General features: G+C 35.0%; 1 protein-coding gene across 1 annotated transcript; it reads left to right on the top strand.

The window, feature by feature from the left end:
- The first annotated feature begins 3561 nt into the window (after positions 1–3561).
- On the top strand, positions 3562–11229 carry LOC139871767 (DNA-directed RNA polymerase I subunit 2-like). Its single transcript, XM_071859497.1, has 27 exons — positions 3562–3852; positions 4406–4488; positions 4582–4701; positions 4836–4912; positions 5006–5069; positions 5206–5276; positions 5370–5447; positions 5531–5576; positions 5649–5829; positions 5925–5977; positions 6080–6153; positions 6269–6386; positions 6759–6846; positions 6996–7111; positions 7213–7340; positions 7455–7534; positions 7821–8062; positions 8138–8302; positions 8403–8567; positions 8676–8750; positions 8859–8962; positions 9045–9120; positions 9225–9353; positions 9446–9586; positions 9667–9879; positions 9972–10226; positions 10671–11229. Exons 1-27 carry the CDS (start codon positions 3633–3635, stop codon positions 11082–11084), a joined length of 3576 nt encoding a protein of 1191 aa, XP_071715598.1. The 5' UTR covers positions 3562–3632; the 3' UTR covers positions 11085–11229.
- Positions 11230–11593: the final 364 nt, after the last annotated feature.

Below are 11593 nucleotides of genomic sequence, written 5' to 3' on the forward strand. Positions count from 1 at the left end.
CCAACACATCTTTGATCAGAAGCAACTGAATATCTTAGCTTGTTAAAGATCTTGCTAAAGATCTTAGCTTTCAGGCTTATAGTCTCATTAATCTTGTAAAGATCCAAGCTTTCTAGCTTAGGGTTTTCTTAATACTTGAGATCTAAGTTATTATTGTAGATTTCACTTACTTGGATCCTTTTTGTGTTTGTTGTGATGATAAAGATCAAGTCTTCATCATCACATATGATGGAGATGCATAAACTTGTGTAAAAAGGACAAAGGTTGAAGCTTTATTGGATTTATGCAATAAAGAGGCAATCTTGATGTTCAAAACTTGTATAATGTTAGATTTTACTCTTAGTTGTGTGTTGATGGTTAAACCTTGGTCAAAGTGATGCTAAAACATCAAAGAGTTGTACACTTGAAGCTTACAAGCATCAAGGATGAGAACCGTGATGAGCATCAACCACCAAGAATCTCACCAGAGCACTTGTATGCTGTTTTTCGGGGTCTGATCAGACTCCTGGACTTCTGGAAAATTGATTTTCAGATAGTTCTTTTCGAGTAGATGACTTTTTGTTTAGGCCTTGACTTAATCCGATATACGGTTTAGGATTTATAGCCGTCCGAAAGTCACTACGCCTTTGTAACGTTGTGCTGAAAATTTCTGACCTACTCGCACTTAAACCGTCGCCACGGTCAAACGAAGACGAGTTAAGTTCTGAAAATTGGTCAGCGGTTAGAGGACTCACATACGTAGCCATGGCCACTGACTACGTGTTTTTTCGATTTGTATAGAGGTCGTAACAGCAGTCCGAAGTCAGCCTTTTGTTTCGATCTCTATTCTTGTTAAACTTACCTTAGTGTTGATGAATGATGATGATAATGATGATGTTGATGATGACACTTTGATGATGACACTTAAACTTAATTTATTCACTTTTAACCTTTTAGGACAACATACTGACCTAGTGACCTTTGACTTAGGTTGACGACCTTTCGGACCGACTTACTACCTGCATACGTTTCGTATCGACTTTTACTGCTTATTCACTGTGAGTTATAGCATCCCTTTACTACTTTTTACTATTTTTGGGACTGAGAATACATGCGATTTTTATACGTTTTACATACTTGACACGAGTACTTAAACTTTATATATGTGTGGGTGATATAACGGCACAAAGATTCCACTTAGCTCGGTAACGTTTAATCATTGGTTTCCTAACCGTGAAAGCGAATCTTAGATATGGATCCATAGGGTTTGACAACCCCACTCGGGCTATTCGCGCTAGCATTTAACGGGTGTTTAATACTTCGAGGACAAACGCACTCGCCAGGTGCACTTTTAGGGGGTGATATACATACGTTAAGTCTAGTTACCGGGTGCCCACGGTTAAGCATATACTTTTCATACTGATTTAAACTGCTGATTGAAGCACTGAAATCTCGTGGTCTACATTACTTTACTGATTACAAACTATAGCTCACCAACATTCGTGTTGACTTTTAAGCGTATATTTCTCAGGTGCTTAGATGATGTTGCTTCCGCTGTTAGACTTGCTGGTATGGACCTGCTGTGTTAGATTTCCGCTGCATTACTTAGAGATGTCTCAATCATGGAACTTTTCCTTTGCATTCGTAACTTATGTTATTTTCAAATAATGACTTTGTAGCGACATTTGTGTCACATTATCTTTTGTAAAACATTATCTTTTATGAATGCAAACTGGTTTTCAAACAGCATGTAGTGTTTGACCTTGTAATGATCACGTTGTTGATGAACCGTACACGATGGTTTTATACGGGGCGTCACAGATTGGGTGTCTCAAATGGTCCCTAATGTTGGTTGTAGAGGTGTACAACAAAACCGCACACGATTCGATCCGACCTGTCTGATCCGAAACCGGATCATATAAAAACTGGATCTCAAAAAATCCAGTTTCGGATCTAGATCCGATCCGGATCCAATTGGACACACAAACTGGAAAAAAACTGGATACTTTCCGGATAAAAACCAGACAAGATCGATTCGGTTTTAGATCAGATCCGGATCCGGTTTTCGTTTAAAAAATAGATGTTTTTTAAATCAGCCCATTTTTGTGTGTGTTTTTAGTGTGTTTTGACCATTTTACCCCCATAATGGGTATTATAAATATATGGTAGTGTTTTGGTTGAATTCACACCGACAAACACTTTCAAATTTATTTCTAAATCACTAAATACTCTCTAATTACACTTTAATTACTCTTCAATCTCTACTTATCCTATAATGGATAATTCATCCGGTTCCGCTTCGTTGGAACATTTTCACTTGGTTACACCATGGCGGATACTGACTACAAAAAAGAAACAAAGCAAAAATGTGACGTTTGGTTTTTATTTGTGTGTAATGAAGGATGGTAACGAAAGAGCTTGTTGTACACAACGTACGAAGTTTCTAGGTGTTTCGGGTAATATTACGTTAAGAAAATATCTTGAAAAAAAGTTGTAGCGTAACAAAAAGAGACCCGACACAACAAACACTTCGACAAGATGGTTAGATTTTTTAATACGATGTCAAAGCTCTTCGACAAGATTTGTCAAAATTTGTCATTCAACAATGGTTTCCTTTCAACCACTTCGACAATCCAAGGTTTACAGCGCTAATTCGGAATCGACTACAACTGCGATAATGTTATTCGTAATACCTTAAGACATGACACCTTTAAATTATAGAAAAAGCTAAAATTGAAATAATTGAAGGTTTTCGAACATATAAACATAGTGCTTCTATAACTTGTGATGTTTGGAGCGCACCACATGGAACGACAAATTCTTATTTAGCCGTTACCGCTCATTGGTTTCATCCCGATTCGTGACTTTTAATGAAAGGGGTATCGATTTCAAAATATTTGCTTATCCACATATGGTCAACAAAGAAACCCAATTGTTGACCAAACCCCAACCGGATCATCTTCTCGAAGTATCCGAGAGACCAATATAAATCTTTTTAACCTAGTATGTAAAGACGGTTCCAAGCGTGCACGAACATCGGTACCCACAAACGAGTTGGGAAATTATAAGATTGCAAACTTTGCGCTCCAAAATGTCATATTGTAGATTCTATCGTGTTATCCTCTTCTGATTGGCTTTCGTCTCGATATAAGAAAGTCAATCTTAATTGGAATGTTTGGATTCTTAATTCTTTATTGTCTTTGTAATTTTCTAACTTCTTGCTCGTTTTTTATAAAATTTGCAGCTGTCAAGAAAAAAAAAACATGAATGAAGAACAATTTCCTAAGTTAGGAGCTTTATTTTAATCTAGTTCAACTAGCTTATTTTTCAGGGTATTTTTGTCATAAGTTCTAAAATTTATGTCACACGAATAATGCTACTAACTTAAGTTTGAGCTCCCATAAACTCTATAGTAAGTGCCAATAAGTTGCGCAGTTAAACACATTCTTCGGAAAACTTGAAAAAGGGAAAAAGAGATAAACTTAAGGGGCCTAAAATACCAATATATCAAACTTGTGTGTCAACTATATAAACAACTTGTCCGAATCTCTAAACCCATCTTCATTCTCCTCTTAAAACCCTAAACCTAAAACCTCATATACTCTGCCCCCTCAATAAAACCAAATTATTTTCAATTCCTCATTAATTAAACAATGAGCGCCATGAAATCAGAATCAAGAGGAACTAAGGTTTCAAGTCGGAATAAAATGACGCCACATTTGCCTAATGATCCTGATTACGAGCCGTTAAGAGAGCTATTCAGCCACCATATACATTCATTCGATCATTTTATTGAATACGGTTTAGAGAAAGCTCTCATGAGCATCAAACCTATTGAAGTTGTTGATTCTAACACTCAATTGAAGCTAAGGAATATCCTTTTTTATTGTTAATTTTGGTTGAATTTTATTAGTAACTTAGCTTATACATTTATTGGATGAATTACAGTTTGTGTTGGTTTTTCAGTGCTAATTGGCTTCTTATGAACATAAAGTTTAATAATTTATTGTTAATATATGTTTTTAAATATATACTGTATTATAGTCAAGGTTGAAGAAATCGGAACTCGGGAGTTCTTGGCCGGAGAACTTGGGGAGTTCTCGGCGGTTGACTTTTGTTTACTTTTGAGATAATTTTTATGATACCCCAGATTTGACTGAGATTTGGCCGAGAAACTCAATTTATCGGCCTTCGACTGATTAAACCGGTCGTTGACCGATTTTTTGGCAGTTCCAAAACGAGAACTCGGCAGCAATTCCAAAATGATTTCTCGGCCAGAAATCGGCCGATTTTTCCAATTTTAGCAACCTTGATTATAGTTGCATATAAAAATTAACGTCTGTGAATAATTTAGTTTTTTTGTTGTAGTTTGTCACATTTATTTAATTCATGTGTTATATTGTAATATTCTTGACTTACTATATACTTTGGTTTGAGAAACCAGAGATATATTCTCCACAAAAGGACCGAATTACAAATGTGCAACGTGAAGCTTTATACCCTTATGAGGTTGGAGATTTATATAACAAGTGATTTTTATTGTTTTTACTAAAGATTGAGAGCTGTATAAAGTATTAAACTGGTTGTATGTCTGCATTACAGTGTCGACAAGCTAAAATATCGTACACTGGTAGATTTTTGGTGGATGTTTGCTTCAAATATGGTGATGGTCCTGTTATTAGAGAAAAATTCAATTTTGGGCAGATGCCTATTATGTTGAAGGTAAGGTAATGTGTGTTTATTGATGGTCTGTTTTGGTATGAATAAGTAAAATGCTACTATATGTTAGAAACAATGAGGTATGTTTGGTTCTCGTAATTGCCTGACTTTCGAGGGTTTATTGGAACCTTTTGCAGTCAAATCGTTGTCATCTACGAGGTGCCGATCCTGATAAACTTGTTTCTTATAGAGAAGAAGCGTCTGAAATGGGAGGGTGAGTAATTTTATTATTTGTGACCTTTGTATGTCATATATATAACATATATAACATATATACGAGCTTCAATTTCTTCAAACCCTTTTTTAGGTACTTCGTATTGAACGGGCTTGAGAGAGTTGTCAGACTATTAGTTGTGCCAAAAAGAAATTATGTAAGTTACAGTTTACCAAATCCGTAGCTTATCACATTATGGTGTATGAGATGTCAAAATAAGCATTTTAACAATGCATGTATATGTATCCTCATTGCATTGAAACATGGTGACTCATTAATGTGCATATCTGCAGCCAACCAGTATGGCTAGAAGTGCATTTCGCAATAGACGAGAAGGGTTCACTGATAAAGCTGTGGTGATAAGGTTTTTGTTGCTTTGATTGTTTTCTTTTATTTGACATTTAGCTGCAAATTTGGTTTCAATTTTGTTGGTTGGTTCCTTTTATTTTCTTCCCAGATGCGTTAGAGAAGATCAATCAGCTGTAACCGTAAATCTGTATTATTTAAGCAACGGTAGTGCAAGGGTCGGATTTCGGTTAGTGATGATTATGATCTTGTAAAGGTTTATGTTAGTTTAAATTGCTACAACTGAGTATCTTTACTTTGTAACATGTGCAGGATACGAGGGAGGGAGAATTTGTTACCCATAGGCCTTGTTTTGAAGGTACTTTAATCAGTATCTTCTAGTAGAAAGTAGTTGGTTAATACTTATACTAACATCATGATATTCTAACAGGCACTTATTGATACATCTGATCGTGAAATTTTCATGAGTTTGACATCTGTATACAATGACAAATACGAGAAAGCAAAAGGTTGCGTTGGCACTCAGATTTTAGGTGAAAGGGCAACGATTATTCTTAATGAAGTTAAAGCCTTATCCTTGTTTACTCGTATTCAGTGCTTGGAGTATATTGGTAATTGTTATACTGTTTTCACCTTATTCGTTCCTATAATAATCAACTCTTTTTGAAGTCCATAATCTTCATTTTACGTTTTTCATTGCAATCAGGAGAATACTTCAAACCTTTCATGGACGGTATGGAAAACGAAAGTCACTCTGCTGTAAGTTTTTTGTGTTTGTGTGAAATCATTTATCTTTCTATTAATGTATGTCATTAGTCTCTTATCTTATTGTTTGCATACTTTGTGTTTTCTTCTGTGTAGGTTGCTGATGCAGTTCTGAGAGAGTTCATATTAGTTCATCTTAGTAACAATCACGATAAATTTAATCTATTAATGTAAGCAATATTTTTATATAGTACTTTTTACATTGCACATACTGTAATTTGGCAGCAACGTAATATGGGACATTAGATTTCTTGGTTTTGAAAGTAGCGACATGTTTTTTTCCAGCTTCATGGTGCAGAAACTGTTCTCTTTTATTGATCAAACATCAATACCAGACAACCCTGATTCGTTGCAAACTCAGGAAGTTTTGCTCCCCGGACAGTTGGTTACGATATATGTTAAGGTAACAATTATTTCCATAGCTAAATCAGTAATTGCTCGTATATGCCTTAAATATATAGTTTGGATCAGATACGAACAGTTAACGATTTCTAACAGATAGGAACAAATCTTAACCATTTAAATATAAATCGATGGCCAGATAATTTTATTCGGTTTTCCATTAAAAAGATATTATAATGGTAATTTTGGAAGTTCCTGTCAGCCCATCCCATGTATTCATTCTATTGTTCATCCCTATCCTTCAAAGTTGATCCAACTTCTTATAAATCGATGGCCAGATATTTTTATGTTAGACAATGAAGGCAATAGCTGCTGTTTAATTAATGTCGAACAACATATTTGTGTAATTACATTATTTCTCGCTTAATTTCAGGAAAAGCTGCAGGAATGGTTGCTAAAATCTAAACGACTGCTTCAAGACGATGCTATTAACCGAAAGAAAAACTTTGAGTTTGGCAGCAGTATGTTCTATGCACTTTTAGACAAAGCAAATTCATGTCATTTTTATTATATCAAAATTGAAAGCTTATCCTTTTTGTCCAAAGCAGACCTAATTTTTTTCTTGTTATATTAACTTTATATTATACTGTTTTCGTTTTAATCATTGCAGTTGCTGACATAAAGAAAGCTTTGGATAAAAATCCTGCAAAACAAGTTGGTTCGGCTGTTGAGAATATGTTAAAGACCGGTAGATTAGTTACACAGTCTACTCTTGATCTGAAAGAGGTACTTGTATACTTTTCGTTTCTATTATAAATCTAGTAGAAAAGGTTTTAACTTTATCTTTAAAAAATTTTTGAATATCGGGTATCATGTTTGTTTGATAGAAAGCTGGTATGACCGTTCAAGCAGAAAGGCTCAATTTTCTACGTTTTCTGTCACATTTTAGAGCTGTTCATAGAGGTTCGTCACTTGCAGGACTTCGCACCACAAGTGTGCGTAAGCTGTTGCCAGAGTATGTATAATTCTATTTATCCTAATTATTTATTATTTACAATACGTTAATTTATATAATATCTTATTTCTTTCCCATACTATATTCATATGCTCTGTGATGACATTTTTACAGGTCATGGGGTTTTGTATGCCCTGTTCACACACCAGATGGTTCCCCATGTGGGTTACTAAATCATTTGACTGCATCATGTCGTAAGTTTATGCATACAATCTCTTTAGTGCTTTATATATAATAAGGGTAGATTAATCTTGTAATCTTACGATCTTTGTAAGTATATCTATCACGTTATTAAATATTATTATGATTTATTGATCATAAAAGTTCCAAAAGTGGATAAAAATGTATGTGGTTCAACTCGACCCATTTTGTCTTTTCACGAAAATAAGTTTCCTGTTTTGACCCACCCGGTTTCGCTCTTCTAGCTATTTAACTTCTCGCTGCTTCTTACTGACTTGTGGCTTCTATTATCGATTATAGGTATTACATCCTATTATGATTCAGAAGGAAAAATTAGAGATTTCACAAAAATACAGAAGTCCATTCTTGATGTTTTGGTTGGTGCGAATATGATCCCTTCATTGCCAAAACTTGTCAAAGCTGGTCCTCCTGAAGTTCTTCATGTTTTACTTGATGGTCGTGTTGTCGGTGCTATGCCCAATGATAGAGTCGAAAAAGCTGTCAACCATTTACGAAAGCTAAAGCTGTCAAAAGCATCAGCGGTTTGTTTACATGTGATTTTCAAAGGTTACTCTGTATTTATTCCGGTTCGTAACTTGCTTTCTATTCATAAATAGATTCCCGAAGATCTGGAGGTGGGATACGTACCTATTAGCATGGGGGGAGCGTTTCCTGGTTTATATTTGTTCACTAGTCCTTCAAGATTTGTCCGACCCGTTAAGCACAAGAATCCACCTTCTGAAGAGAACAACAATATTGAACTCATTGGTCCTTTTGAACAGGTGAGTCACAAAATCTTGCATTTTAGATCTTCTTTATGAAAAATTGTTTAATTTCTAATAACATCGAATTTTCTATACGTTTGTTGATTTATTAATGTAGGTTTATATGGAAATAGAGTGCCCCGATGGAGGAGACGGTGGACGATTAAGCGAGTTTCCGGCGACTCACGAAGAAATTCATCCAACTGGAATACTTAGTGTTGTTGGCAATCTTACCCCTTGGTCTGATCATAATCAGAGCCCTAGAAATATGTACCAGTGTCAGGTCTTTATTCTTATAATTCTTTATTTATAGGTTATATTTTCTATTGTTTTATTGATTGACAAAATTTGTCCAATTTTTTTTTATAAATTTGCTTTTCTCAACTTGTAGATGGCTAAACAAACGATGGGTTTCTCTTCGCAAGGAATTAATTGTCGCGCAGATCAAAAACTGTATCACCTACAGGTTTGTTCATGTCATTTTATTCTTGTTTAAATACAGAATCTATCCTTAAAAGAGTATTAGTATTACTGGTATACTTTCTCATATCTTATTTTTTTATCGGTTGTGCAGACGCCTCAAACCCCAATTGTGCGAACTGCTACATACGAGAAATATAGGATTGATGACTCTCCATTAGGGACAAACGCTATTGTGGCGGTGCTGGCTTATTCAGGGTAAGTGTGTGTTGTAGAATATGTAATGACTTTTATTATTTTTAACATCTTAATATTAATTCATTTGATTTATATTGCACAGATATGATATGGAAGATGCTATGGTTTTAAATAAGTCTTCTGTTGATCGTGGGTTTGCTCATGGTCACATTTACCAGGTTAATATACAATTTTTTTTTTTTTTTTATATATATTTAGAAGAAGCCTAATAGTCTCGTAAAGCTTGATAGACTAAGGAATTTTGTTTATTATTTATTTGCAGACTGAATCTATTGATTTGGCTGATGAAAAGAACAAATCTGATCGTGCAAATAGAGTATTTAGAAGAAGCTATTTAGATAAGCGTTCACATTCGTTCATTGATTCGGACGGGCTCCCGTATGTTGGACAGGTTCGCTTTTTACTTTTTCTTATTACGATGCATACTATATATTATATATTATTTCATTCTAATGTTAACTATCACCCACCGAATTTTTTCAGAGGCTAAAACCAGGCGATCCATATTATACCATGTACAATGAAGTGACAAATACTACATATAATCAAAAGTTGAAGGGTTCAGAACCTGTTATAGTTGATTATGTTGCACTCGATGTTAAAAGCAAAAAACCTTTACAAAAGGTGGTTACGAGCTCTCGTCATTTACATGGTCCAAAATTCAGCTTGCGAGTGTATTAACTTACTAGTAAATTTTATTGCAGGCAAATATTCGTTTAAGACGGGGCAGAAATCCTGTAATCGGTGATAAGTTTAGTAGCAGACATGGGCAAAAAGGTGTCTGCTCTCAACTTTGGCCCGATGTCGATATGCCGTTTTCAGGAGTTACCGGAATGCGGCCCGATCTTATCATCAACCCGCATGCGTTTCCTTCAAGAATGACTATTGCAATGCTTTTAGAATCCATTGCTGCCAAGGTATTTTTTTTAATCTAATTGTTTTTTATATGGTTAAACAAAATACTCACTTTTTATTTATTTATTAAATTTATTTTAATTTTTTTTTGTAGGGAGGCTCACTACATGGGAAGTTTGTGGATGCAACACCTTTTGCTAGCTCTGTTAAGAAACCAGATGGAACTTTAGAAAACGATAGTGTTTCGCTTGTCAATGAGCTTGGTTCGATGTTAACGTCTCGAGGGTTCAACCATTATGGTACAGAAGTTTTGTATAGTGGATTTTATGGGACCGAATTAACATGTGAGATCTTTATCGGCCCTGTTTATTATCAAAGACTTCGCCATATGGTTTCTGACAAGTTCCAGGTTCGCTTTCTATTTAATGTTATTTTTTTGACAAAGTTACGTCGGGAGTCCCTGTGGTTTGTTCAAAATTGTTAACGGGGTCCAAATTTTTTCTTTTTTATATTGGAATCCCTGTGGTTTGTTCAAAATTGCTAACGGGGTTTAAAAGTATTTTTTTGGGAATCCCTGTAGTTTACCATGGTTGCATGGGGAGTCCAAATCACTAACGATCGTCAATCCTTTCTGTTAAATCCCCTGTATTTTTTAACGGCTGCTAGTGATTTTGACTCCCACGCAACCATGGTAAATTACACGCATTCTTCAAGTCAATAAAGAAACTTTTGGACCCCCGTTAGTAATTTTGTACAAACCACATGGATTTCCGACGTAATTTTGTCTTATTTTTTTCAAAAATTTCAACTTTATGTATTTATTAAGAAAATGAAATGATTACTCGGGTTTCAGGTCAGATCAACTGGAGCCGTGGATCAAGTTACACGTCAGCCTATAAAAGGAAGAAAAAGAGGAGGCGGTATTCGATTCGGAGAAATGGAACGTGACTCGCTTCTTGCACATGGTGCATCGTATTTATTACACGATCGACTTCACACGAGTTCCGATCATCATATAGCTGACGTGTGCTCTATTTGCGGGAGCATACTTACAACGACGTTAATCCAACATCAGAAAAAGGCGATGAGGGCGATTGCTGGACTGCCACCTGGCAGAGTGCCCAAAAAAGTTACGTGTGTTTCTTGTCAGACAAGTAAAGGTATGGAGACAGTAGCGATGCCTTACGTTTTCCGATATTTAGCTGCAGAACTTGCAGCCATGAACATACGAATGACGCTTCAACTTAGTAATGAAGCTGGTGCTTGAAATCGGTTTCGCATTGGCTTAGTTTGTGAACAATTTTGTAATATCTTCTAAAATTAGAATCATCAACAGCGAAGGGGATGAAATCCAGAGTGTTTATAGTCTTGTGATGTATTATGATGTGATGTTATCACATGAGTATGTGATACCCAAATTTTAAAGATTTATTATCTAAATTATTTTTGATTTTTTATAATATGCCATTGTAATCTATTCTAATCTTTTTTTTTTTTTTTGTGGCAAAAAACAGAATAAAAAAAAGCCTACTCCAAGAATAAAAATATCAAAAATAAAAAGAAAAGTAAAATTCTCAGCTATGATATAATTTTTTTGATAAAAAGAAAGTACTCATTAAGTATAAAAAAATAATAATAATAAAAAAATGTTTTTTTGATACTATCAAACCTTAAAAGCAGACGCCAAATCAAAAATCAGATGCTCATAACGAGCCTTCTGCATAATTTTTACACGGCACAAAATGCACGCTTCTTTCTCACATGCGTGCATATTTC

This window comes from Rutidosis leptorrhynchoides, chromosome 1 (genome assembly GCF_046630445.1).
Source record: "Rutidosis leptorrhynchoides isolate AG116_Rl617_1_P2 chromosome 1, CSIRO_AGI_Rlap_v1, whole genome shotgun sequence".
Classification (NCBI taxonomy): Eukaryota; Viridiplantae; Streptophyta; class Magnoliopsida; order Asterales; family Asteraceae; genus Rutidosis; species Rutidosis leptorrhynchoides.

Coding starts and splice junctions, on each gene's coding strand:
- LOC139871767 (XM_071859497.1), top strand. CDS start 3,633: ATGAGCGCCATGAAATCAGAATCAAGAGGAACTAAGGTTTCAAGTCGG. Junction 5,830..5,924: donor TCAGTGCTTGGAGTATATTG/GTAATTGTTATA, acceptor CATTGCAATCAG/GAGAATACTTCAAACCTTTC. Junction 6,847..6,995: donor AAACTTTGAGTTTGGCAGCA/GTATGTTCTATG, acceptor TAATCATTGCAG/TTGCTGACATAAAGAAAGCT.